Source organism: Micrasema longulum, unplaced genomic scaffold (assembly GCF_059751315.1).
Source record: "Micrasema longulum isolate JH-2025_06_02 unplaced genomic scaffold, ASM5975131v1 h1tg001223l, whole genome shotgun sequence".
In the NCBI taxonomy this organism is placed as follows: Eukaryota; Metazoa; Arthropoda; class Insecta; order Trichoptera; family Brachycentridae; genus Micrasema; species Micrasema longulum.
Window position 1 is genome coordinate 1,927 of NW_028278410.1, and position 24,410 is coordinate 26,336.

The 24,410-nt window shown below is 29.9% G+C and overlaps 1 protein-coding gene across 1 annotated transcript in view; it reads left to right on the plus strand.

Moving 5' to 3' along the window:
- Positions 1 to 2,887: 2,887 nt before the first annotated feature.
- LOC148276407 (neurexin 1-like) overlaps positions 2,888 to 24,410 on the plus strand; it is a gene marked incomplete at both ends in the record, with an annotated part of 142,569 nt that continues 121,046 nt past the window's right edge. Inside the window, 2 exons of the mRNA XM_088234309.1 lie at positions 2,888 to 3,021; positions 20,416 to 20,560. Coding sequence (XP_088090435.1) covers positions 2,888 to 3,021; positions 20,416 to 20,560 — 279 coding nt within the window. The remainder of the gene's footprint in view (positions 3,022 to 20,415; positions 20,561 to 24,410) is intronic.

Below are 24,410 nucleotides of genomic sequence, written 5' to 3' on the forward strand. Positions count from 1 at the left end.
ACTATATGCGACGCTTTTTGCGTTTGTAGATAGAAAGATCTATGCTTTCCAAAGCTCAAAACATTGTTTTTTATTTTTGATAGACTTAAATTTGATAATGTTTTGTCGTTCAATTTATGACTAATCATAAATTATAATATAATAAATCACAGTATTTTTTTTTTGATTTAGACTAATAAATCTTCTTATCCTTTTTCCAAGACGTATTCATTTTTTTTTAATAGTATTAGGTTTACTCATATAAACGCAATTTACGGAATTCGTGATATGTTTTCTGATAAAAATGGAGGCGTGAAGGCAAAAAACAGGAATGCAATTTGATTTGCAAAAAAAATAATAAAACAAGTTTATACGGTCGATAGATGCAGTATTCCCACATCCGGTTGAGGAGGAAGTAAATTTACTAAAGCAGGAAGTGGCGCCTGAAATAGTGACGTCTGGTTTCCTTGATACTCTTATACCCGTACGTACTGCGAAATAAAAAATGTCATCTAAAAATATAACATAATACTTTTGAGTTTTTTTTTTTTAAGTTTATTTATTTATAAACCCGTGCGGGTGACATTCATTAACCAAATTAGTTTTGTTTTTTAAAAATGCATATTTTGTTGTTAATTGTAATGTTTTTAACATCTTTTGTAAGGTCTTATGTTTAGTCTTTAGGAGTCCTATGTTTAGTCTTTGCTTCGTTTTGTAATTTGTACACGATATTGTTTTGATATTCTCGTCTGGTTTTTAATTAAAAAAATTCACGTTTTAAGTTAGAAATACTTTTTAAGATTCTAGTTAAAAAAATTCAGTTATATTTCATTATTTAGTTTTTTTTAAACAGTTTTTTGAGTTACTGTTGGACAATTTTATCGCCAATACAATCAAACTATAATTTACTTTACATACATGCGTGCAAACTATATACACTATTAACAAATTACGACAGAGATGAAAAACATTTAAGTTAAGGAAATATGGAATTTAAGGCATTTACAAGGCTTATGATCTGTCATTGGCTGGTTTAAGTGGCCATTTTACACAGTGTGTAACATTCACCATTTTCTTTTGTTTGAACATCCGTATTTCTTCAAATCTTTTGTTTGTTGATAATTAGTGAAATAAAAGAGCTGCGTAGAGAGATTCATCTGATTATTTCATATATATTCTGAATTATTTCACATACTAGGCAACACCTAAAAACAATTTTCAAATTTTTCAACTTCTTCTGGAACCAGTTGGTTTTATCATAATATTTTTAGATTATCAGCAAAATGTTCTCCATCCGTGTTGTAATTTGTTATTATGACTGACTCCCTACGGGATGAAATCCAGTCTTTTGTCTTAAAACATTTTTACAAACTCAACATATTTTGTATACATTATGTTTCAGAGCCAAACCACAAAACTTCAACAGACATTCCTCATAGACAGACATTCAGCAGACAAAAGACATTCCTCATTAAAAAATAATTTTATTTGCCGACATTTAAAAAAAAAAAAATTTTGAAAATGGAGTAAATCTTCAATGTATTGGACTAGCATCCCTTCCACACATCCTTACCCCTCTCCTACTGAAGGAGATAAAAAAAACGTAAACGAAGCGATACGCACCATACGCGGTTAAGGGAAGAAGCTATGGTTGGGGTTTGTGGAAGTGATGCAAGTCCAAGTAATTAAGGATTTACTCTATTTTGTGATGGTAGAAATATCAAAATAAAAAGTGTTTTTTGAAAAAAATGATTATATTTTTGTAAAAATATAACTTGAGGAATAAATAGCATTAATAGGTCCAGCACAAACAAGGGGTTTCTGTGTCAGTGTATAGTAGAGTGGGCCAATGACGTATGAATTTTTTTATATTTTTTTATACATGAAAGGGAAAGAGGTCTAAAAAGTTGCATTTTGTGTCAAATTGAACGTAAAAGGTATTTAAAAAAATATTTCAAACTACTTTTGGCCCTCAACCGAGGTTTAAAATGTTTAACTGTCTGAACATTTTATTAATTATCTATAATGATACAATATTTTTTTTTTAGAAAAGATATAATTTAATCACATTACAAATTCAAACACGTTTTACAACTACCGAAATGCAAAAAGTTTACACTCCGCGGAACTAATTCCGTTGAGCGCTTAGCGAATATTGAAAAAAATAGTGGCTCATTAAAAGGCCCAAAGTGGTATCAAATATTTTTTGGATATTTTTTTTCATTCTGAGTAATCCAAAAGGCAACTTTTCAGACCCCTTTAATTTCAAAATTCGGAAAAAAAATATCGGCTCACCTTAGTGTGCAGTTTTTCAGTCCTAAAATATATTTTTTAAAAGTGTTTTTTCACTATAATATTTTGAACTAAATATTTTGCAACAGAACATTTTAAGAAAGGAACATAAAAGTTTATGCATTTAAATGGCTTATGACATGTCATTTTGTAACCTTCTCTGTTGCAACAAATTAAGTTCTAAATAACTCCCTAGAGAGAAAATCCAGCCCGTCTGCAAAAATTCTCGAATATTTTACCTGAAGCGAAAGATTATTTATCAAACTTTAATTTCAAAAATATATCAAAATACTCCGCGGTCGGTGTATAAATTAAATGCACTTTGCACTGTTAGACGCAAAAATGGAAGAAAAAAGTTTTCAAAAGTGAATCGATCAAAGCCTTTTATGTAGTATATTTAAATTCCATTTTAAAAGGAACTGTTGTAGAAAAAAAAATATGGCGTATTTATAATTTTGAGTAACCCTTTTACTTGAAGCAAGTTTTAATTATCTGCGAGTCCGCGACGCTACCTCAAGATTATGACGCAGTTCTTAATCCGATGTATACTAAAATAAAGTGTATTTTTTAAAATTTACTAAAATGGATTACATAATTTGATGTTTTTTTTTTCTAGGTGTCACGAAGGGATGAACACACGTCCCTCAGTGTAGATGGAACAGCTCAAACAAAAACGTCAAGAGGAAAAGAGTTCGACTTTGGAAAATTTCCTGAAAATTCCGATGTCTTTATTGGGGGCATGCCACCGTGGTGAGTAATATTTAATTAAATCTCTTCTTAATGTTTGGCGCATTATTACTCTGAGAGTAAAATAAACTTTAGATATATAAATGAGAAACGGAATTTAAATATTTTCTTGTTGTTCCCGCCTAAAAAATGCTGTTTTATAAAAAAAAACAAATTAAAATAAAACATCTTTTGACTGTTTATTTTTTTTTACCGAATGGTTTCAAAGCTACGCAAGCTTTTTTATCGAGGTATTATTAAATACTAAAAACTTTACTATTTTTTTAAGTGCCTTTGAAATATTAAATCTGAACGAATTGGGGGTAACAATTTTTGTATTTTTATCATGTATTCACTTGCTTGTTTACTTAGCCTTCTTCTTGAGTCCAGTGTTGCACAAATGCATTTTTTGTGACTGTTACAATAGGAAAATATCACGTACTACGAATACCGATAAAGATATATGAAATGGATTTAGAACAATTAATCTTGTTTTCAAAATCAATATGGATTTTGTGGAGAAATGATTTTATACAAAATTTAAAAAAATAAAATATTAAAAAACATGTCCCTACAAAACTCTACATGTTTATGACTATGTTTTAAAATGATCATCAAGTTAAAAATTAACACAAATCGTGAAGTATTAGGGGCATGGTCTGATATGACATAAGTATTTATGCTAGGTTAAATGCATTTTTCTATTTTTCTATTGAACATATTTTTTCAGCCATCATATTGTAAACAACGAAATAAAAGCGATTTTTCAAGTGAAAAACGGTTATCCAGAAAACACATTTTAATTTTTAATAAAGAAGAATATTTTACAAATACTCTTTTGTTTTCACGAGATAACATTTTCGATCGTTAACTCAAACAAGTAATAAATAAGATGTGAAGATAATATTTTAACAAATTTAATAAGTTTATTTATAATTAATGGGAATGGGCATTAAAATGCTGCATGTAAATTTTGTTTTTCGTGCTTCTCAAACATGTATTTTTTACAAATAGGTAAAGAATACAATTTTATTTTCTTTGTTATACAACTTATTTTTGAAAAAAATAATTTTGTTCTTACCGAATCAAAAGAAATCGTTTTTTATTTTAATGTTAATTAGAGCTAGTTAGTCCTAATTAATGAGAAAACCGACGTTTAGCTGTGAAATTAAAATATTCTTTTGTAGTAAGTACAAACGATGAGATAAATTACGTTTTCAAATAAATAAGGCAAATTAAAGTTGTGTTCATTTTGGAGCTGTCTGGAATTCTCTCCGGAGGTTAGGCCAATTAAACGGAAGATTGTGAGGGTAGGGGATGTTTTTCGCCATTTTCTACCCTTAACGGTGCCAAAATTCAGATAGGACTACGATAATGTTGCCAACACAAACAGAACGTGCAGATGGCGATCAGAAATTAACCATACTTAATTCTTATTTGTTTTCTATATTACTGTCTTTATTTTCATTTTGTTTACTTCGTCGTCGTGCTTACAAGCATTAATGCAAAATTAACGGAATTTTATGAAATTTTAATAGTTTTGAAGTGCGTCAAATTTGTGGTTTATGAGTACTGTGGGTTCAAGTCACACACGCCGGCCTTATTATTTTAAGGAAGAAAAAAGTAACTAAGCATTTTCTGTTTTATAAAATATTATTCAAGACCACAGAACACTGAAACAATGTTACCAACCTTTATACTTCTGCAGAGATATCCTGTGCGTTATCATGAAAGCGGAACACTAGAATCTTTAGGTATAAATTAATCCAAGTTTTATATCCATTCCTACCTCTGCGTATATCTAAAAGTTATAATTGGGCCGAGTTCAGAGCAACAAGCAGGTTTGTGTAGTCCCAAGAAGGTGTGTGTAAGATCACTGGCGCTGATGATCTCTGATGAAACCTAACGTTTTCAGGCGTTGCCTAGTATGTGAAATAATTCAGTGAGGTGTATCTCTTCGCTACAATAAAGGTTGCAGCTCTTTAACTTCACTAAAATCAACAGATTGAAAAATTGAAGAAATATGGATGTTCAAACATAGGCAAAATGGAGAATGTTACACAGTGTGTAAAGTGGCCACTTAAACCAGCCAATGACAGGTCATAAGCCCTGTAAATGTCTTGACTTCCATATTCCCTTATTTAAGTTATTCTCCATCCCTGTTGTAATTTGTTTATCTTAATGACCCCGAGGGGGTGAAATCCAGTCTTTTGTCTATGAATATTTGGACAAACTCAAATATTGTAAAAAAAATATACCCAACATCATAAAAACACATAAAATTAAGCCAAATTAAATCAGTGATATATGAATATATTGTTGATTAATTAATAATTTCACTAAAGAATAAAAAATAAAATACATTTTTTTTTTTAGATGTCAAAAATTACTAAATAACTACACTATACTATGAAGAGAGGAGGAAGTTAAGAGGAAAGAAAGAGGGAGGAAAAACAAAAATACTTAAATATTTAGGAAGTAACATTTCATACGTGATTTAAATGTAATTATAATTATTTTTACTAAAATATTTGACAATACTTGATTTACAAAAAAAATATTTATTGCCTGGTTGCATTTAAAAAAAAATACAATACAATAAAACCGTCAAATCAATGTATACAGAAAAAGTCATATAAAAATTCACTCACGAAGAAGTTAAAAGCATTTCATGGTTGATAGATACTTTCTTGTAAATTTCAGTAATAATCAAACTTAAACCGATATAATAGTAATGTGCATAAATACTGAGGCTCTAAGTTTTACCGTTCCAATAATTTGTCCTCGTTTCCTCGTTGGGGTCATCAGTGGTGGCCAGATATTAGTGTGGGACCAGAACCGCAATTCTATAACTTTCCTTACCGTTTTTAAGGAATCCTTAAGTAGGGATTTTATCCCCTGCAAAAGATGTCTTAAAAAAAAAATTGATTCTCGATCTACTGTTGATAAGGAAAGATCCTTACAACTTGTGATAAGAATAAATCCTTAATATTATATTTGGCTACTGGAAATACCGCGTTTACTGTCTATGGTTTTATTTTTTAGCCATAGAAGTAAGAAATAAACGCTCAAAAGTCAAAATTGTAGTAATTGTGGCCCTAGATATTCTAAATAAATTTTGCAACTGTTGTTTCTCCAACTCTAAAGGGTTTTGACTATTTCTTTACAGCCTATAATGGGGCTTCAAAGAATTTGTTCCTTCTAATATTCTGCCGCCATTATATAAATATTTTTTATCTATTTTATTTATTTTATTTTTATTTTGTTTATTAAGAAAAACAACAGCAATACAAAGAAATATACACAACATAATAAAAAAAACATAAAATAAAGCCAAATCAGTTTTTCACATCTATAATCCTATAATGAAATAACAATGCATTGTTAATAATACCATAACACTGCCGTATGTCAAAAACCTTTAATTGTATGCAAACTTCGATGTGGTTGATATTATTAGATTAAAGTTCATTTCTTTGATAAAAAATATTTGTAAGAAAACAATCATTTAAATACATAAGCGATCATTAAGTTAACTCGATGTAAAGTGAATATCTACCATAAATCAACTTTATGAGGTATTCCTTACATGAGTTCGTTATCAACCATTTTTAGTTTTTTTTTTAAACAGAGTATTAAAAAAGTAAAGAATAATTACACAGCAAGGAAACGAACTACATATTAACAGTAAAAATAGTAACAAAAAAATCTCACAAAGGCATGGCCTGTTCGTGGGTATACAAGAAATGTTTATGAATTTTGTTCATATAATAAATAGACAGTTTTAATATTTTTGTGTAAAATAAGAAAGATAAAGGAAAATATTTTGTAAAAGATTACAAGGTTCTTTTTTATAGTAATTAAACAATGCAATAAAAAATATTTAAAAACATAAAAATAGTAATATTTGAAATACAAAGTTTGACAAAAGCATAAAACATAGTAATTATTTTACGTAGAAAGCAATTAATAATGACGAAAATACAGAATAAAGTAACAAACAATGTTAATTTACGTTTGTATGCGAAATGAACTATGTATTTAGAATACTTTTCTGTTCAAAACGAAATTGCACAAAATCCTTAGCGTTAGCGTCGGGTAAAATAACCGCCTTAAGTTAAGAAATGTTTTAAGGACTTTGACCTTCGCGGAAGGCATTCATCTGTCAAATATTTGATCGAGAATCGCAAACGTCTTTAACTAAGGATTTGATCCTTAATAGTCGCCTTAAGTTAAGGAACATAGTTACAGAATCGCGGCTCAGGATATCGCTTGCAGGTAATGGATGTATTAAATAACAAACCAGCCCTTATCTCCGCACGTTTCTTTGTCTAACATCGGCTAACTTCAAGTAGCGGCAAGATCTTTTACGTCTCAAGTTAGTGTGTAGATTCCCAAACGTCAATAACTCCGTCGAACAATTAAATCATTTATATATTAGAACATTAACTTTCTAAGACCCTTTCGTTCAACCAATGAAAAGACTAATTTCAATAATGGAATTTAATCATATATAAACATTAACAAAATATACCAATGTAATAGAATTAGTAAATTAAAAGTTACGACCATTATTGATATGCAGGTGATACAGTTAATTATAAGAGACATAATTAAATAATCCTTAAGACAATAAGCAGTCAATGCCGGTTAGAGTGTTACATGTTTATGAATCATGTATAATGACATAAAATGTTGTAGTATTAAAATATAATTAAATTAAGTTAACCTCACCTCATTAATATTAACCCGTTCAAAGTTCTAAGCCATTATTCCAGTGAATATTAATAATACAGAGTAAATTCTAGGTCAGTATCTAATTACCAAGTTAACAACGATTTGTCTATAATGATATTTGAATTCATTATTGAAATGATATTGTTTGAGGACCCAACATCTAAATAAATGGATATAGTATTCCAATAATATAGGAAAAGTTTTGAAAAATTTGAGTGAAGATTCTTGAAGAAGCTTGCCGAAATAGCGCCCCTCTCGGAAGGGGATAGCGCCCTTCTTGTCCGGTACAAAGCAATGGAATGTTTGAAGATGTTTCTATGAACTGGAATGTTCTATTGGTACAACAAAAATATACGACAAACCTCTGGAATGGTATTTTATAAATAAAATTACAAATTTAAAACCTTCGGATGCCGGTCCATGTATTCTGATTCAAATGTCTCTCGGACCAGAATAACGTTTCCGATCCTTACCGGTCATAAAAGGAATTTGTCCGGTACTTACATACAAATTGTCATAGTATAATGGTGACCTATTTTATAGTGAGACGTTAGAAGTCAATCTAATCGAGAAACCTAGGCATCAATTATAACGCTATCTTCTACTACTACTACTACTACCATCACACCATTTCTCCGTAGGGGTAGGCAGATAGAATGGACCGCCACACACGTCTATCCTGGCATACAATCCTAGCCTATGAACGCTATCTTCAGATAAACATATCGAGAAGGTATACTTAACTTCTGTATCTACCTCGGTATGTTCTACTTACTTGTCATCTCAACATCATATGATGGAATATAACCAATCAATGACCCCGAAATTTTTACTCCGCGTTCCTTACTTCATTAACATTTAAAATAGTTCTTATTTATATTTTAAATAGGCTTTTGTGATAACAAATGCCTACTTCAAAGCGATTTAAAACTCCAAAAAATCCTAATTCAAGCAACAAATGCTCGCTTAAATATGATTTTTATATGAATTTTGACAATTAGCAAAACTCTATACTTAACGATTGTCTGAATTTATTAACTGAGCGATTATAAGGCCAACTCTCGATACGTGCACTCAGAAATATAGTAAAACAGATGGAAAAAATATAATTATTCGATTTATTTTCAACAGTGGTATCCTTTTAGGGCTAAATGCTCTTGTATGTTAATAGAGCAGGCATCTAGCCAGTCAAGCCACTTCATCTAGCCGCTCGTTTTCAAAACTGACAGTTATGTCGGAATTTAATTTGACTTTAAAATTTACTTATTTCTCTCTCATATTTTAAAAGGCTTAAATTATTTCGATTAATAAAAAAAAGTGCCAAGTGAAAGATTAAAAATTTAAATAAATCGTAAAAAAAAAAAATTGCTCTGTGGAACAAAATTTTTGTCAATTTTAATTTGGGTTCTAGACCCGTCGGTACAAACAGATTTACTTACATCAAAACTTGATGGTGGGGGAGATCGGTAGTGAATCTTTGTAGTCGATCGACAGATCGTATGACGTCATACTGAAGCTATGTCACTTAAGTATGTAGATATTTGTACCGTGACGTATGCTTCCCCTTGTTTCATATCGATGTACCTACCTAAAACTTGAAGAGGAGGGGGTCGGTAGTGTATCTTCGTAATCGCTCAAGAGAACTTATCTTCAACTTTACCGTCATGGTTAAGGTATGACATCTTTATCTTCCCATCATAATCATAAATGAAGGAGAAATTCAAAAAACACAAATTCTTCAAAATAAGGCAATGAGGATTTTACTCAAAAAAAAGATATATTCTAATGTAGAAAGAATGCACAAAGAAATTGGCTTGCTCACAGTAAAGCAACACATTAAATATAATGTGGCAATTTTTATACATAAAATAATTAAGGGGATGAATAAAATAAAAACAATAATAAAATTTAACCAACAATGTCATACATATGAAACAAGGGGTAAAAAAAAGATAAGATTACCTACCAATGAGGAAAAAAACAGAATCTCAAAACTCATTGTACAAGGGATTGAAGCTGTACAATGAGTTACCTGAAGAAATAAAAGAAATAGAAAAAATCGAAATATTTAAAGTTAATTTGAAAAAATATGTAATTGAGAAAATTTGATAAAAAACTTGTAATATTATTAAAAGTTTATATGAGTTCTTAAAATGTTATGAACCAACTTAATAAAGCATAAATAAATAATAAATAATCGAGGCTCTCGGGAATAAGATTTAACGATGAGCTATACAACATCTATATAGCTCCCAGACTCTCTGTACAAATAAAATAAATAGGCTTAGATGGGCCGGACATGTGCAGAGAATGTCACCGTCGCGAGTACCAAAAAGAGCCTCAGATGGGCATCCAGAAGGCAAAAGAAAAGCCGGTAGACCCTTTGAGTTTATTCTCCAAGGGTAAACCGAGGTTGCGATGGGTAGACAATATAAAAAAGGATGAATCCTAACTACCGGAAGTCTCTAACTGGAAGGTTGCAGCAGAAGACATAAAGAGTTGGAGGGGAAGTTAGCAGAACCCAAGGGTCGACATGGGCTGGAGTGCCTTTGAAGAATAATATTTCTATTTGAAAAAATGCAGTTTCATTCTTAATTCAATCTGATTTCTGTTATCAACAGAATTTCCCATTGAGTAATAATATTGATTTAAGGTAATTTATAAACAAATACGTTTATTTCTATTTTTATATATATTCAGCTTTTTAATTTTCATTTCCTATGGAATATGTTTTGTTACTTGAATTATATAAAAAAAGCTTTTATTTAATTTTTACTTTAGACTAACTTCGTGGTTATTCATTATACTCACTATTTAATCACTAATTAGTTAATTAAATATTTTTTTTAATTAATAAAATTGCATAGATTTACATATTACTATTAACCGTGTTGTCCAAATGTGTATTATCATTTATGTTTATGTAATAATTTTTATTTGAAGTATTCTGTAATAATATGCATGCTTTGATTTTCTATTATGTTATATTCCACTTCAACAAGGGGCGTTTTATTGTAATACTTGTCTTTTACAAATAAATTAATAAAAAAAATCAATGATAATAACTCTCTTTTTCGGTAAATGTTTCAAAACTAAAACACATCAATAAATACGAACTAAGGAAATATGCATATCTCGTTCTCACATAAATGATATTTGAATTTAAATTTTCCATCTTTTTTTTCTAAATTTTTGAGGGAAGAGCCATACATTGGCCATATCTTAAATGCACCAAGTAAAGAAATAACTTATTTTATACGTCATTGATTAAAACTATTTTATTTATATTAGAACATGCTTTAAATTAGGTGGTGGCTTAATAATTTAGGAATACTGATATCCAATATTTGCTTATGACTGTAAAAAAGGGTAAAGGCATTTTTCATTGCGTAAAGGGGTAGAATATGGGTAATGTATTACAATTAAGTTTGCAGTTACAGAACCAATTCTACTAAATACACCCCCAAAACTATATTTCTCTCCGCATTGCGTCCACGACCTATATTTTTGGAAACCTTGGCACGTTTTGGGTCACTCTCTTCCTCTTATTTCCTTTAATTCCCTCCCTGGCTCTCCAATCTGTTAAAACCTACCCTTTTTACCGCGTTGTATTTATCGTTTGTAGAATGTTTTAAAAAAGCTTATCGCGAACTTAATTTCAAACTTCAAATACAATGCCATAAAAAGGTTTGATTTAAATAATTCTTACTAGCTACTGAAATTGATCAGAAATAAATTTCATAAAGATCATGTATAAACATTATCTTAACATCCTTATTAGCCTAAAATATGTTTTTTTTATCCTGCGTACAAACTCGACTATTTCAATTTATGTAAATATGAACTTTTTTTTTTTTTAGAGTCTTTATTCAATAAAATATACATATTATTACAATATTAATACATTATAAAGAAAACAAAGTATTAAGATATATTTTGTCCCGATAAACTATTCAATAATAGTTTGTCATCGGGTGCTCAGACATTAGTTTTAATTAATAATCAAATAAGAAGAGTACAGACATAATACTGTATACGTATAAAATAATAAACATAAAAATGGTTTAAAGATTTTTTTTTTTTTTAGTAAGAAAATAGAGTAAAATAATACAATTAAAATTAAAGAATAGTAATTTACTTAAATATATTTTAAATATAAGAAAAAAAATTAAATAATAGACACATATATAAATAGTGTGTGCTCATAAATGTAATCAAAACAAGATAAAAAAATAAATTAAACAAGGTAAAGTAAATCGAGAATTTCAATTCATATCTACAGGAAAAAAAAAAAAAAAAAAAAAAAGTAAGAAAATTAAAAGTAAATATTAAAATTAAGGTCTAAAAAATGTAAATGAAATAAGAAAGTAAGAAAGTAATAAAAGAAAAGAAAAGGTTAACCCAAGAAAATAACAAAAATGTAATTAATGAGGGATAAAAATTAAAAAAAAAAAAAAAAATGTATATATGTAAAAAAATAATAATAAGTAAAAAATATTAAAAAATTTAAAAAATGTATAAGATAACTATTACATAAATAATAAATCAATATAGGATTTATAACAATATATTTCAATGATTTGAGTTTGTCCCATATGTTTGTAGACAAAAGACTGGATTTCACCCCAGAGGGACTCATTAAGATTAACAAATTATAAAAGAGATGGAAAAAATTTTAGAGAAGGTAATATGGAAGTCTAGGCATTTACGGGACTTATGACCTATCATTTGCTAGTTTAAGTGAATACTTTACACACGGTGTATCATTCACTTTCACATCAAAAATATTTTAATTGAATCACTTATTGGACAAACCGCACTTGTCTATCTTACCATGTTTTAAGGTAATTGATAATTTTTTTGTTCATCACCATTATTACAAAAATGTTATATTACAAGTTCCTCACTTTTTTTTCTGAAAATTGGTAATATTCGTTATATTCGAAAGCTGATGGACCAGTATTGTTTTTCAAATAAAATTGGAAAAGTGTCTTTGTTGGCATCGTGGCGTAATGGTCAGCGCGTTTGCCTACCATGCAAAGGGCTCGGGTTTGATTCTCGACTTTGGTTGATGTGAAATATTTATTTCAAAAGTGTTTTTTTACACTAGAATATTTCTTAGTCCCTTGACTGGTACCTAAAGCGTAAAACTGATCATCTTATCTTTATGTAACAAAATGTTCAAGATACGCTGCGATTGGTGTACCGATGCAGTGCCCTATGCAGCATTAGATGCGGAAAGATGAGTTTAAAATTATTAACTTTCACTATTTTTTATTAAATAAATTTAAATCATAAAACACAAAGTATTGTAAAAGTATAATACGCTGAGTTACATTCCCAGGAGTTACAACAACTCAATTCGGGACATAAATAATATCATCATTATTCGTTATTCATATTATACGTAGAAATAAAACAAGCAGATAAAAAAATACTAAAGAATTCATCGGTTTCCATTTCAAAAAACAACAAAATTTTGTTGGCTTTATAAAATTATTTAGGAAAAGTAGAAAAACATCATGTATTAATATTCAAAGCGTTAACTGAGTGGTAAAACATTATAAAAAATGTTATTAAATATTTCTATAAACAACGACTTACCGACTTTTCTATGTCTACCGGTTTCGAGACGTACCTGACTCTTTGTCAAGACACTAATAAAACCAACATGCAAAACCCATTACACACTTTCATCATAGTTGTTCCGCAAAAATATTAAACTAACTCGATACGCATTTTAATAAGCAACCCTTACATGCACTGATGTTTTGAAAATATTTTGTGTTGTGGGAGAAGTAGTTAAAAAAGAGGGAGGAGATGAAGGAAGAGGCGTGAGTTTAATAGGTTTAGAATGACCATTACAATGGAGCATCGTTTAATGGGCTATATTGAAAGTTTGCTTAATTATTAATAAAAGGAACATTATTTTGTAAAGAATGCCTAATTTGAAATATTTACTTTTAAGTTTTTTTTACAAATATTTCATTATGAAATGGATTTTGCATGATGGTTTGATTGATGTTCTTATGAAGGGATAGGTACGTCTCGAGACCGATAGACATAGAAAAACCAGTAAGTCGTTATTTACAAATATTTCATAACATTTAGTAAAACATCATGATTTATTTAACGAACTTTTTTATGAAAACCTGAAAATCGAAATTACGAAATTGGTTTTTCAGTTGTCCTGAAATATTTTTTTCAGGCTGTGTATTTTTGCTGCTAGGAATTCTTGTTTTAAATTTGTAGTGAGGAGATTTTTTGTTTTGTTTTAACAGATAATCAGATTCAGGTTTCTCTCAAAATGCGTGCTGCGTCCGCACCACTGACTGAACTCTGAATATAAATGCAGATATTATACAGAGTACCAAAAATGTAAACAGTGATTGTTTGACACGTAATAATCAAATAAGCCGCAAAAATGCAAGAACAGGCAACAAAAAATACCATTTTGAATCTCCTTACACTTTCAATTTTTTCACTCAATTTTTCAATTTTTTTTTTCACCATTTTTCTTAAAGTAGGCAACGATAACATAACTCTCATGCATCTATACTCATATAGTACTAGCTTCGTTCACATTCTTGGCACGTCTCGAAACCGGTTGTCATGGAATATTCGGTAGTTAAGTAGTTGTGCACAAATTAACTAGTTTATTTTATATACAGTCTAAACCAATTAAAACATTTATTGTATTACAAGCAGCAAGGCTTATTTGCAGCAAATAGTCTCTAGAATGTATAATGTATGCCCGGAGAGCGAATTGGCGATGAACGAAAGTCAAAGGTGATGGTATTTGAAAGGGATCGTGAGGTTACTGACTGCATAATAAATGTAAACAACAAATGTTTCGAACAAGTATAAAAATTTGTGTATCTGGGAAGCATGTTTTCAAGATATGGAAGAGTTGAAAAAGATGTTTAAAGAAGAGTGAATGCGGGCAACAAAATGAACGGAACACTAAGGACAGTAATTTCTAATAAAAAATTGTCAATCGAAGCTAAACTGGCAGTGCACAACGGAGTTTTAGTCCCAACACTTATGTATGGAAGTAAAACATAGAACTGGCAGAGGAAGGATGAATCATGAATCAATGTATGACAGGGTTACGAATGATGAAATCAGGCGAGAGTGTAAGTCTGAGTCAAGTATAATTGATAAGATTAAGAAAGGGTCTCTAAGATGGTTTAGTCACGTAGAATGAATGAACGACGAAAGAATGGTAAAACAAGTATTTATGGCAAAAATGAACGGCAACGTGAGACAAAAACGACCAAGAAAGACGTGGCATGATCAGATAAACCAAAATCTTCAGTCTAGTCATGTCAAAAGCAGACAGAACTGAAGAGCATGTATGAAAAGATGTATGAATGTGGAAGAGGCTAGAATTGTATGCCAGGATAGACGTGTGTGGCGGTCCATTTTCTTTGCCTACCCCTACGGGGAAATGGCGTGATAGCAGTAGTAGTACTGTGTGAAAAAACTATCAGTATCTGTGTGGTAATCTGAGGATAGGAAATGATCGTCTGATAATCACTGTCTCTTTTTATCTTATTAAAATTAAATCGTGTCTTGCTTATTGGTCTGATTAGATTAATTTAATAAAATAAACAAAACAACTTTGTTTTTAACCACTAATTTGATGCTACAAATATAAAATTTATAACCAATCCCTAACTCAATGAGGTCAAGAGCCCTGTTTTGAGTTGGGATACAGCATAAAAAAAAGTGGAACCATGCATCTTATTAAACAGTACCAAAAATTAAAATTATTAAATTAACATATATTTCAATTAACATCTGAACCACGAGCTGAATAGTTAATCTATATAATACATATACTGACGAAATATGTTTAATGTTTTTTTATATTTTTATTATGGACAAGCTGAACCCAGCAATGCTTTGCTTTTGCTAGATTTGAGTTCATACTCGTATGGAGATTAAATGAACGAAATCGAATGCTGTCGAAATACGACCTCTCATGTGAATGTGTCGAAAAATATATACGATAGATCACAAATGTTGAGATCCGTACATTATGTAAGGCTGAGATAAGCATTAATAATGGAATTCGTTGTTTTTGACGTGAGAAAGATACTAATATTACTTTATCAATTTTAAGTTGAAGACAATTGATATCGTAACAGCAAAAAGTCAGAATTGTGTATGCTGAAAAACATTTATAGTAGATAACACTTACGAAAATATTAAAATAACAATGGATCAAGATAGACTCCTTGAGGTTCTTCAGAAGCAAAAGGGATTGAAGATATTTTTTTTAAACCATGCCTGGATGCCCAATTACAGTGGTGAATCGTAGCAAAAAAAACCCAGGCTTAAATTTTTTTTCGTTTTCTTTCCGGAAATCAAACCCGGAATCTTCCATTTGTGATTCAAGTGTCGTAACCACTACAACACGGAGGCTGCTGCGTTTTTTAAAATACATTTTTTAAATTTATTTTTTATTTTTTTTTTAGATGATGCATTAATATTTACATTGCGTTTGCTATATTTAGGTTAATTTTTTCCACTGTTATTCTTACACTTTTATTTTACTAATTAAAGGTTTAAATGACAGATTGGTAAAATAACATTTTTTATTCATGCTAACTTCATTGACGACCTGTGTTTTGAATCAAGATTTTACGAGCAATTAAAATCTTTTCTAACCCGCTAATGACTACTCTGATAGATGCACGCGGGGTCAGCTTTGATGTCGGTCGGGAGGCAGTTGACGGGTTCACTTGAGCGAGATAAGCACTTAGATAGCGGGTTAAGGGTTGATCCTCGGCGGGGGTTACTTCCACCCAGCTCCGCCAAAGGGGACATAATTAGCGCACATTACGGCTTTAAAGAGATTAAACGATAAATATTCGAATACCCGTATGCATAGACAAAATTTAATGTGAGGAAAGTCCATTCTAATTTCAAATGCAGAGAATAACCCAAAGGTGAAGACAATAGAATGTACTTTCCTCACCTTAAGGTTTGTCTCTGCATACGGGTATAAATGTCGCAAATTTTCAAACATGGAAATGACATTCCAGATTTAAACGCAGCTTGTAAGAAAATTAATAAAGACAGAAGGGGAAAAAAAATGAGAAGAGAACATAGTTAAGTTTAGGTCCAGGCATTTAAAGGGTTTATAAACCTGTCAATGGCTGGTTTAAGTGGCCACTTTACACACTGTGTAGCATTTATCATTCTGCGTATGTTTAAACATCCACATTTCTTGGCTTTGTGTTGGCTATCTGTTGAATGTTTATTTTTGTGCAGCCTTTTTACATCAAAGGTAATTGGTGTTGTTAACCCTTGGTGTTGAAATTGTCAAACGTAGTAGAAAAAAAAACATAAATTTCATGCAGATTTAAAGGGAATGCAAACATCACTATTTCCAAACAAGCACTTGGATTAGGGTAATAATATTTATCGATATGTTGCAGAGTGTGTAGAGGTGGGGGTTAGGATAAGGTTTACCCCCTTTAACTCTGCATGAAATTTTTGATTTTTTCGTAAGCACTACGTCTACTACGCTGATGGTAAAGGTGAAATTGTATTTTAATATTTACATGTTGGTGTAGTGAGTGTCCTGACGAAGAGACTGGTACGTCTCGAAACCAGTCGACATAAAAAGCCCGTAAGTGGTTTAATACTGATATTTACCTACTTTTTGTATTCACAATTACACATTTATTCAATGAATTGTGAAGCTATGTGAAATAGAAATAATAAAAGCATTCTTAGAATAACAATTTATAAAATTCAAATGAACCGAGACTCAAATGGAAACAACATTAATAAAATATAATAAATAAAACATCTTTGTTTTTAACGACTAATTTTTATTTTTCACCGACCGGTTTCAAAGCAAACAAGCTTCTTTGTCAAGGTTTACGTAACTAATGAATTGATTCCTTTTTAAAATTTATTTCAACAGAGAGGGAAAATTTTTGAGAAGGGGATATGGAAGTCTAGGCATTTACAGGGCTTATGACCTGTCATTGGCTGGTTTAAGTGGCCACTTAACACACTGTGTAACATTCACCATTCTGCCCATGTTTGAACATCCACATTTCCTCAAATCTTCCATCTGTTTAAATAAATTTAAATATGAACAACTCCCTAGGGAGGAAATCCAGCCAGTCTGCAAGCATTTGGACATAATCAAACATTGTTGATTCCTTTTTATTTTATTTCTATCATGTTCACTAAATACTACACGTGGACCCAATAAATCAAGTGGTTTTTTATTACACGGGTGGTAATTTGATATCCTTATTTTCGAAGTAAGCCAGGAGAGGACTTAAAGAAATATTGTATATTTGGTTATGAATTATTGTTTTCTTATTATGAATCGCTTTTTTAATTTCTAAGATTTCTAAGTTGTCTAATTTTGTTATTTTATTTTCAACATGAAGTACTTTTAATCCAGTGTCTTTATTGAAGTTATGATTATTTTCTATCAGATGAATTTCGAATTCAGAAAAATGATTATTATTTAAGCATCTTAAATGTTTTTGTACTCTAATATTAAAGTTGTTTTTTAGTTTTTCCAATGTAGATTGAATCGCAATAATTACAATTTAATTGGTATATTCCAGATTTATTATATTTATGGACTTTGTCTTTGTGATTTTTTAACAATACTCCAATTTTATTAGTTGTGTAGAAAGCCGATTTAATGTTTGATGGTAGGGAAAATGATAATTGTTTTGAAAAAATGTGATTTATAAAAAGAATCCGCCTCCATTGTTTACGTGGGTTTGCTTTATTTACTGTGGGAGTCTAATATTAATATTTGTTCATTAGTTTGCGTTTTTGTTTTTGATTTAATATTTTATCAATTAAGTTCTTACTATATCCATTATTATGAGCAATCTGTTTTATTGTATTAAGTTCTTTTTTAAAATTAGTATCATCTAGTAGAACCTAAATTAACCTATGTATCATTGAATGGAATGCGGAATGTTTATGGGCAATTGGATGATTTGAAGAATTATAAATAATTGTGTCTGTATATGTTGGTGTACGGTATATATCGAAATCATTTTTTAAATTTTTTATTGTTAAAGACAAGTCAAGAAAGTTTAATTTTTTATCTTTTTCTATTTCTAAAGTAAATTTTATTTCTTTACGTTATGAATTTAGGAAATTTAGAAATGTCTGAAGTTCTCGATCCGACCCTGTAAAAAACATTTTTGAGAAAAATTAAAAAATATACTAACCTTTAGTCAAACGTTGGAAAAAAAATGTCTAGGGATATCTTTCTGTATTGTACGTGCCTTATGTTACACAAACTATGAACCTGGGTGTAAAACACCCGAACGCATTTCAAACCCATGTGTCTGAACCTAGGCGCAAAGCACTACTAAAACAACGCAATTTAGGTTGTTATTTTTTTTTAAGTTCAAGATTAGCAATCAGCATAAATTTAAAAATATGAGTTTCTTCCATCATTTTACTTTTATTTGCTTTTTATATATCTTGATATTTTTATGTTTTTTTCATTATGTATTATTTAATTTAGTACTCAATCTTATTTTGAAAAGTATTTATTTGTCTTTATTTTTATTACAGTGCAGAGTGAGTTTATAGAAACCATATCTCAATTATCATTACAATTATATTTTTATACAAATATTATCTTTCTATTGATTTCAATGATACTAATATTTTACTATTATACTTTTATTTTGTTGATTTATATGAAACTGTTATTTTGTTTTTTTGATTATGTATGAATCTAAATTAGTATATTTTTTAAAAATATTTATGTCTGATTATTTTTTAAAACTTGTATTCTCTGAAATTGTATTATTTTATTTCGGAAACCAGCAGTTCTACATACATATTTATAGTAAACAAACAGATATAGTGTATAAACTCAAATCCAATAACAGATTTTCACAAAGTATACAAATGTAGTCAAGAAAATATATTACATTTTAAATAAATACATACAAGTTTATACATATAAAAATGTCATTTTCATGTTCTCATAAATATTTTTAAATGTAAGGCAAGGATGCTTAAAGAGAGGATAAGAAGGGGAAGGGAGATGTACATATTTGTTATTATAATGTCTACTAAGTTACATCATGCATTTTAAGTGTAAATTTTAAATCTGACGGAGTGATGTTTGTGTAATCTATATCTTTAAATTTTGTATTGTACACTGAAAAAGTCCTACGAAAAAAAGCATTTTTAACAATCGATGTTTTACTTATTTTATTATTAATTTATAACTTATGCCTTTTTTTCTGGATTGTTATTATATTGCATCACATGTCATTATATTGAAATCCAATTAATTTTACTATGTATTTTTATTGTTAATAATTATGGCTCGACACGGGCACAGCCTTTTTAAGCCTGAACAATTTCACTTAGTAAACGTGTGTTATTTTGAATGAATAAATAAATAAATCTATCAATATATCAGTCTTTAAACTCCAGCGAATAAATGGTAGAGGAAACGACGTTGTCAATTCTGTAAGTGGTGAGCGTTTAAAAATGGCGGTTGTCAAACAATCGGATTCATTGACGCCGGATTAAATCGACCTATGATAGGTCATTTACCGGTTAAATGCTTAGTATTAAAAATATTTTTTCTAAAAATTTTCTTTATAACTGTCAGTATGCATAATATAATATGTGTATTTTTTTTAATTACAGGTACAACTCGAAGCTTACTCAGCTTGCTCTGCCTTCTGTGGTATTCGAGCCAAGATATCGAGGTTCGGTTAGGAATCTTGTATACGCTGATCAGCCAGGGTCTGCCCCAAGAAGACAGGAAGCAAGACAGCCTAGAGATATTAAGGTCAGTGAATGTTTTATTTATTTATTTACGGTTCCATGAAGTTTTTACATAATTACAATAAAACCAGTGAAAGAAAAAAATACAACAAAAATAACATAATATAAAAAAAAAACAATAACATCGAAAAAAGTGTACGATGGTAAATAGTATTTATATATAAAAAGAAATATTACATATTTAACAAGTATAGATATTTACATTTATAAAACAAAGGTAAATAAAAGAAAATATAAGTTTTTAAAAAGAGGAAGAGAAAAAAAATGAAAGTGCTTTAAAAAGAAAGTTAAAAAGTTTACTTCATGGTTTAATATAAATATTGATATTAAACCATAATAAATTTAAAAAATAATTTTACACACAAGAGTAAAAAGTTAAAGCAAAAGTGATGAACTAATCATTACTTGAATTTTTAATTGGTAATGCGTTTTTAAAACACAGGACTTGATCATCAGCGGCGTGGTATAAAATAAATCTAAATCATCACTGTATTGATTTGCAAGTCGCTGCATGCAAATAATCGGTGAATTCAATGAAATTTTTTTTCAATATGTGTCAGCAAAACATAATATTGACCATACTGTACCCGATAATATCAAAATCTCTTTTTTTTAAACTGCTGACTGGCTGCTTTCCACATAACTACGTTCACTTGATCTTTAATAACCAGTGTAGAGTAGAGCCGTTGTGGTAGTCTGCATTCTGCATTAGTATATTTTTTGCTCAAAAGCTCTGATAGAAAATGTATTGCAAAACAGACATTTTCGGTATAGATCAGTGTGCTGTTAATTTACAAACAATATGCGATCGATTGCAGTACAGCTCTACGCAACTCAAAAATTTCAGTCGGTAGTCGTAATAATCTTTACCCGTTAACTTCAGGACGTGAAAAATTGAGAAATTCTGCATTCTAACAATAATTTTTCTAAAACCCTCTAATTTCAAAATAGGTTTTCACGTCACGAGCCTCGATTTTTCATTCCCCCCATAAAAGCTAGAATATGTTGTTAGCTGTAACAAAAAAAACAAAATTTATTGGTTATTTTCAGCGTATTTTAATATAGTTAATATGAAACTTGAAACATTTTTGTTCATTTCTTTTAGTTCCATACCAATAAATAACATGAAGCGTGTACTGAACTTGAATTTTTTGTACGAAAATATGTATGCAAAGTACTTTCGGGGAAATCTATTTTAGGCTCAATTATATATCATACAAACTCTTGATAAAAAAAACGTATCGCATGCTACAATATTTTGAGTAAGTTCAAATATTTGTAAACTTATACCGAAATAACAATACTCTTAAAAAAAAAAAAAAAATTTTTTTTTAAATTAATTTTTGTTTTCTTGCTTAGCAATAGATCAGTAAAAATACAACATGAGAAGAAAAAGAAAAAAAAGTTTTGCGTGGGTATACTGATTTCACCAGTTTTACGTGATACCGTAACTTAATGAATAAAATAACACAAAAATACGGATACATACATGCATACATATATATTCACACACACGCATACATGAATATACATTTATAAAAATTACAAAATACGAGTATTTAATTATAAAAAAAATACATGTGTATTTTGCTAGCAATTTTGCTAATATAATCAAGCATGCTTTTTTGCATGTTTTTTTTAAGAATATGATTGCTAAAACTTCTCATATCTGTCACATTATTAGTAAATAAATACATTGTGCAGCATTGAAGCAAAGAATAGTGTATGTCTCTTCATAATCTAGTTTTACATAGGAAAACTTTGGCTCTACGGTTAAGTCTCTGACTAATATTTACGTCTGACAAAAATCACACAATTTCAATCAAAACAAATCATAACTTATAAGACTTCGAAATAAATTTCATTCACAATCCTTTTTTTTTCTTTATTTCAATTAGAATATTGTAGAATATTATTTATTTATTTATTATTATCACTGACGGCCGTAACTAATTTGTACCATATTAAAGTTCAATACGAAGTTAAATATAATCGAAAGAAAACATGAAAGTAAAGTTAAGTTAAAAAATAATACAACAATGTTTGATTATGTCCAAATGCTTGCAGACTGGCTGGATTTCCTCCCAAGGGAGTTGTTCATATTTAAATTTATTTCAACAGAGAGGGAAAAAGTTTTCGAGAAGAAATTTGGAAGTCTAGGCATTTACAGGCTTATGACCTGTCATTGGCTGGTTTAAGTGGCCACTTTACACACTGTGTAACATTCACCATTCTGCCCATGGTTGAACATCCACATTTTCTCAACTCTTCCATCTGTTGACTTTTGTGAAGTGAAAGAGCTGAAACCTTTATCACGTGGGTGAGATTCATCCGGCTGAACCAAATCACCTACTAGGATAAAAATTGGAAAATTGTTTCCAGGCGTTGCATAAAAATAAAATTAAAATATTTTGACTACTGTTAGTAAATAATAGTATATAACCACTTACCGACTATTTTAGTCAACCGGCTTCGAGACGTACCCGTCTTTTCGTCAAGACACTCACTACACTAACATGCCAATACTAACGTACACCTCCACCTACACCACCACCGTAGTATATATATAGTTTATTCAAAAATGCATAAATCACATGCAGATTTATAGAAATGCGAAAACCACCATGTCTGAACATGCACTCAGCTTAATGAAAAAATATTTAATCCTTAATTGAAAAATTGTTGTTTTACTATTAATCTTTTTTTTTTTTAACTTTACATTTAAAAGCCTCAGGTTCTGAAATAAAACAAACAGTTGATACATATTATCTGTTTCTGTTCATTTGTTCCTAAAAAAATATACAACATAAATCCCCCCACTCTTCAGTAACAAATGACGACCATATCGAGTCCAAGAATTCCTTCATGTATGAAAAACAAATGTCTGCGACGGCAAAATCGAATGCGGGCTTTCTAGCGTAGGCGGGGGCTGTTTTTCATTTAGTACCCTCCCGTCGGAGGGTTTCGGGACCCGCAAGACGTGACCCACGATTCAAATTGACCTTTTAAAAACTTCAGCTCCTTAGACAGATGGCGTGGGACAAGAATGGCTAAGTACCAGTCATGTATGATGAATAAATTGTAATTTTAATAATTCATAACGATTATTTCACGTATGCACGAACACCATTAAGGATATAGAAAGTTTGATCTGACACGTTATCCAATTTTAATTATTAAAACTCGTCAAGCTTTCCTAAAAAGCTTTAAAAAATAATATTCCTTTGATCAATAGTCAAACAACTTTTCAATATAGCCTGTTAAACGATGTTTCATTGTAATAGTCACCCTATACCCATGAAACTTACGCCCCTGCTTTCATCCCCTACAACTTTTTTGAACTATATCTCTAAAATATTTTCATATCCTAATCAGTGCATGTAACGGGTACTTATTCACTCTTGTGTGGCTGTGAGGTCACAAATGTCGACTTGATATATCTCTCTTTTATAATTTAAATCTTTAAATGGACATTTTTAACCGGATTAGGAAAGTAAAATTTGTATAACTATGCTGGATGTTAATTCAAAAAATATTTGTTTTTGCTACGCGAAGAATGAATGTCCGCTAATTTAGCAACACATCTGCATAAGAGAGAGCACAAAGATAGAGCTCTTAACAAAAAAGACAGAGACGCTACTCTGTGGCGGGTGTTGCATAAAACAGATTCAGTCTACAGTCTGTTGATGATAGTGAGCGGTTGCGCACGCGCATAATATGAGCGGTGTATTTATGATTTTTAATTTATTTTTTCTAAAAGGATGAAATAATATGTTTATTTGCATAAAATATGGAAAAAAAAATATTAACAATATGTTTCCATGTTTTTTTTTCAAATGTGTGAACTTTACAAT